Source organism: Periplaneta americana, chromosome 8, assembly GCF_040183065.1.
Source record: "Periplaneta americana isolate PAMFEO1 chromosome 8, P.americana_PAMFEO1_priV1, whole genome shotgun sequence".
Taxonomy (NCBI): domain Eukaryota; kingdom Metazoa; phylum Arthropoda; class Insecta; order Blattodea; family Blattidae; genus Periplaneta; species Periplaneta americana.
In genome coordinates, this window is record NC_091124.1 from 162,305,579 (window position 1) to 162,311,578 (window position 6,000).

General features: G+C 35.7%; 1 protein-coding gene across 18 annotated transcripts in view; it reads left to right on the forward strand.

The window, feature by feature from the left end:
• raskol (Ras GTPase-activating protein raskol) overlaps positions 1-4,740 on the forward strand; it is a 605,213-nt gene extending 600,473 nt beyond the window's left edge. For all 18 annotated transcript variants that reach the window (XM_069833949.1, XM_069833952.1, XM_069833953.1 and 15 more), the window contains one exon: positions 2,611-4,740. In XM_069833949.1, the coding sequence (XP_069690050.1) occupies positions 2,611-2,851 (241 nt within the window). In that variant the 3' untranslated portion in view covers positions 2,852-4,740. The remainder of the gene's footprint in view (positions 1-2,610) is intronic.
• The last annotated feature ends 1,260 nt before the right edge of the window (positions 4,741-6,000 follow it).

The following is a 6,000-nucleotide window of genomic DNA, read 5'->3' on the forward strand; positions in this document are numbered from 1 at the left end:
TGGGAGTCATGCTGTCTATGTGTAGGTTTAAAACTGTTTGAAAACTAAAAAGGTTAATTCATGACAAGAGTAATGCTAAGAAATATAGTTTAATTATTTAATTCGAGTTTTAGCCTCTGGACCGAAGTAAAGTTGTTTCAAACATGGCAGATGGAAAAATATTCAAAGTCTGACTTCTATTAGATTTGCTGCATATAAAAGATCTTTCCATGTACGAATATAAATTAATAAAGGCAAAATTCTGGGTCCAAGTATGCTATTGCTATGTCCTCAACTCTTTGTATGTTTTTAGGAGGTCCTGAAGAAAAAAGCGCATGTCTTAAAAACGTAAAACTGAAATGATATGTAATAACATCTGAAATAGTATTTGAAGACTAAACAGGAAGAATGAGTGAAATCAGTTCAGTAAAATTTTCACAAGAGAAATTTAGAATTTTAATAGTTTACCATCTTTGAGTATATAATACAGTACTAAAATTTATAACACACATTCATTAAGAATGTAAGATTATTTGTAGGAAATCTTAGCTGCTAGCCAAAGCTAGCTGATATATTACATTTTAAACTCCAATCCAGAAAATTGTACGAAACTGACTTACCTTGTTTTTACTGTATGATTGTCATTTAATAACATGTCCAAGTGGAGACGTGTTAATTATTTCTGCTGTATGTTAATGATTGTATTGATGATGCTTGTCATTGGTGCAATGTGTCGCAGGATTATACCTAATTATTTAAGGGAGATGGGTGAAATTCTAGCCATTTTTTGAGGAAAAACCTGTTGTAATGGGTTAAATGAAAATAGCTCTTTAGAATGCGACTTCTGACAAGAATCAATCTTCGGCATATTTAGAAAGAAACCATCTCATAATACATAATAAGGTTAAATCCAGAGAATTCGCAAGCAATCGTAATGGGACATAATCGTCTACGAAGTACTCTTGATAGTGGTACTATACCACATATAACATTGAATGGGATTATTGTTAAATACAGTGAAACAGTTAAAAATCTTGGCATTTTTATGGATAGCGATCTAAATTGGAACACCCAAGTAACACACACTTGCAAAAAAATATTTTCTCAACTTCACTCATTGTTTCATATGAAAGAATTTCTACCACTTAGTCTAAAAAAGAATCTTATTCAGATGCTTGTAATGCCCCATTTTGATTATTGCGATTCCTTACTAACTAATGTAAGTTCACTCTTAGCTGAGAGACTACAACGTGTTCATAATGTGTACATACGATTCATCTGCAATACTCGTAAATTTGACCATATAACACCTTCCCTCCAGTTACTTTCATGGGTGCGTCTGAAGGAACAAAGAACAATACATTCACTGTCTCTTCTATTTAGAATCATGCATACTTCTACTCCGAATTATCTCTTATCACACTTTCAATTTCTTACAACTCTTCGAAACCGACATCAAGCACTTCTTTCTATCCCTCATCATAGAACGTCTCTATACTCATCCTCCTACACTGTAGAAACACCTCGTCTCTGGAATTCGCTACCTAATGATGTCAGGGACTGCCGGACTTTATCACAATTCAAAATTAAATTGGAAAATTTTGTCTTGTTTAATGCTTTTTAGATATTGCTAGAAGTGTTGATTTGTGTTTTTTTTACTCCAGATTAAAATCGCAAGTTTCTTGTGCGTTTTTTTCCCCTTTTTATTTCTGTTATTGTATTTGTATTCCTGGTGTTGTGGAAGAGAAGGCCTGATGGGACTTTTTATAGACTCCAGTTTAACATGGGATAAGCACATCGAGTACATATGCACAAAGCTATCAAGAGTTTTATATTTGCTAAAGAAATTATCTACTTGCATTTCTCAAAATTATTTAAGATGTGCCTACTTTTCTTTCTTTCAGTCGATAATTCGATATGCCCTAATTTTCTGGGGAAATGGAACCAAAATTGGAAGCGTCTTGATTTTACAAAAGAAGGCCATTAGAATTTTATGTAAATCAAATTATCTGGAACATTGTCGGCCACTTTTCAGACAATCACGGATTTTAACAATCATAAATCTGTATATATATGATCTAGTACTTTACACTAGACAAAATATCGACAATTACTCATTAGTGGCCAATATACATGATTATGAAATTAGAAATACTGAACAAATTAATATTCCATATTGTAGATTACACAAGAGCAATACAAACTGTTTAATTATGGGGATGAAATTATATAATAAGCTCCCAAGTCAATATTATAAATTACCAATCAATAGTTTCAAAACTAGATTTTACAATTGGTTATTAAATAATCCCTTTTATTCTGTTGCTGAGTTTTTCAACACAAATTTGTATGACATTGTATTTTAATAAATAAGTTTTAATTGCAATTTAGTTAGTTTTCTACAATTTAAAAGTTTAAAATTATTTCATGTTTTCATTGTATTATCTAAATTTTACTGTTTCTGTTATTAGTGTTTTTGTAAATGTATTTATATGTCTTTTTTTCAATGTATTCTGACGAAGCCTAAAACTCTATGTCTAATGGCCAAATAAATTGAATTGAATTGAATTAACTACACCAGAATAAATAATAAATAAATAAATAATTATTGCATTTTCATCTTCATTGAAGGTTAATCTCGGTTGAAGAGGAACTGCGTCGGGAGCAGCAGAAGATGTCAGATGCACTGTCCCACAAACAGAGGGTGATCGAGGCACAGGAGCACCAGATAGCAGCATTGGATGCTGCCAATAACCGTCTTCTCTCAGCTCTCACTACCCTCAAGGATCGCTATGCATTGCAGCAGCAGGGTAAAAATGGAGCACAGCGACTGTTGGCAGAACTGAGTGAGCTCAAGAGCTCGTCCTGCTGAAACATCCAGTTGTACAGTCCTCGAAAGTCAATTTGCTGCGAGATAGATTCGTACCTGGTACGGTGCATCATTTGGGAATGATCATTGAGTGGTGGAATTCTGTGTATGCAGGCTATAGAAAAATTTCAAGTATCTTCTGTGGTCATAGTCGTTATATTCAGATCTACTTAGGAATAAGTAGAAGTCTTGACTGACGAGTATGTACTCTCACAAAAATATTTGTGTACAAATTTTGTGCTTATAGTGTAAGCAATTGATATTAGCAGCATGCGTCATATATTCCGATACTAAATGGTCATTTCATCAATAAAACCGGCATATTTTACCTCTTTACAGAAATCTAAAAGATGACTGGAATTCTCGGAGTTTCAATCCTTAATGCTAAAGAGTCATAGTTCATGTGGAAGTGGGTAATTGTAACTCTAAAATAATGTTGTTGTTGCTTACTTGATCGTGAATTGGGAGTTGTGAGTAGTGAAATGTGTTTGAAGAGCATTATCTACCGTAGGGAGTTACACAGACCCGAGATTTAGCTAGTTATTGTACCTGTTTTTACAATTCCCATAGGATCAGAAGCTCCACTTAATTTAAAAAAAGAAACTAGGCGAGAAGTTACGAATCTTTTAACATAAAATGATGCAGTATTTTACTTGTCTGCTATGCAGAATTAGCTTAAATATATAGTTAGTCCCATCACACATCACCGTCTTTCTCATCTTGCAAAAACATTTTCACAAAAAAATTCAAAGCACAAATTCGTTTTGTAATGTAACCAATTGGATTGGATTAAGACATGTGCTGATGTCCATTTAACAAGTACAACTTGTTTTAGAAGTTAACAAAAGGCAGAAGAGATTTCATGTCGGACATTTTATACAGTAATAAAATGATAAAATCTTCATGTTCAACAAATTCTGTTCGCTAAAGAGGCCTTGTACGCTTGTGGTCGCAGTAAAGGCAGAATTTTTCATCTCGCCATGAAAGGACCCAGGGCTCACTCTGCCTCCTACAAAATTGAGTATTGACTTTTCCAGAGGTAAAAGGCAGTTGATATTGACCACTTCAGTGGTCCAGTTGCAATAATGTGGAAACAAAGTTTGGCTTATTACCTGTGTTTTGCTTATAAAGAGAAATTGTACTCTCAGCATTCCATGTGTAATATTATTTGACACTACACATAAAAAAGAAACATTTTTTTGAAATTATCGCCACTTACCATTATAAAACTTTCAGTACATTATGTACGTTATGAAACGCGTAATTTTGAATCTAATATTGTATGTGTTTTCATTATGCACACTGTTTTGTATCACTCCGCATTTCTTTGCATGCATTTGTTTAGATTAAGATGGCTACATTATTAACACAGTCAAGACAAACGTGTAGTAAGAAAGCAGGCAACTGCTTAGTATTATTGTTCTGTGTGTATTTTGTAGATTTTTCTCATTACCAAAGATTAGTTGTCTGACACCACGTGTGCCAGGTTATCTTCTGTATATGTTTGGCTATAATCTAGATCGTGGTTTGTGAAACATGGCGAACTCAAGGTACTACAATACTTGTACATACCTGCCATATCGACTTGCATTAATTTATATCTTTGTTATATGTATGTCACTTAACTTTTGTCATAGGAATGAGAACAGTATTTTGTTTTCGATAGTATTTTGTGTTGAATTTTGTAAGACAAAACTACAAACTTGCCATGGTTGAGCTTAAAGTATTTTATGTAGTTGCTCTTTATTGTATATTATATTTGTTTTCATGTGTTGTACGTAAAGAATGTATATCCACCCCATTTTTTTTTTTTTTGTAAGTGTAAATTTGAATGTAGATTATATAAAGTGTACACAATATTTATCACAATACAGCAGTAATTTAAAACAGAATGCATTTGTATCTGAATTATTTAAATCTCGTTTATTTATACCTGCTCTGTCCTGATTAAGGCGTCTCTACTGATGTGTAGAGATTTATGTTATTGTTTGTGCGTTCATAGGATGTGCAGTTCGGCAGGCAGGCTTTCGTGAAACCTTTGTCCCCTCTGATGGGATGTCTTCAAATGTATGGCCTTCAGAACTCACATGTGGCATGTGTCATTCAACCTTGCAAGCAGAGTGTGTTGCCAATATTTCTATAGTCATCCAGTTGCTGCTTGCATTATTATCGAGAGACAAGCGTTTTAAAAAATGTGCAGGTCATGGGAGTTTAATGTTAATGACATTGTTGTCTTGATTCATGAAAGCCACAAAACTTGTGAGGAGTCAGGGGGAACATGTCGAGTTGGGGTCACCCTTGGTAGCACAGTTGGTATAGCGCTGACCTTGTATGCTCGAGGTTGCGGGTTCGATCCCGGTCTAGGTCGATGGCATTTAACTCCTTAAGGCCTGTTGCACATTATAGTGTACATTATAAATTCCTTGTCAGTATTTTACAAGATCTCAAAACGCTTGAAAAGGAGGACCATTTAAACAGCTCATTGACTGAGGTCCTGGCGAAGTGTTCGGGCTACTGGGATAGAAGAGTAAAGGAAACCCTGGCCATAGCGGCAGAACGCAGTAACCTGAATCGGGACACAGCGTGGGCACCGGCTATTAAATTACTCAACACCCAGACGACGGGCCGTCATCAGCAGAGGACACATAAGAACTCGTCCGCCGAGCCAATCGTGAGACCTGCGGTCAATCAGCCGAACAGCACAAACCAAGATGACACGTCGGCCGTGTTCACACCGCAGTCCGCACTAATAAGACCCAATCAGCGCACAGCTCCTCGGCTGACTCCTCCCTCTGGCACTATAAATTAAGGAGCTGGGTACCCTTAGATATTTCTTCCTTGTCCCATCCTGTGATCACTTTGATCACATTTCCTTCCCCTCGCATATGTGGTACCTAAGAGGTTATGTCCATTTTCGGTTTTTCCCCTTCAAAATTTTCTAGAACTCCTTCAGTGGAGCAGCATAACCCAGAGTGAGACTAGTGCCCAACAGGCTTGGAGCTCACATATTTAGTTTCTTACAGCCCCGAACCCCTTGCAAGGACGCGTTTTGCGTACCTTTTAAATTTGTCCTCCCAATTCTCCTCTTTCAATTCAATTCAATTCCCTTAGATATCGTTTAACCCTGAAGATGAGGAAGATGAACCTCCTCG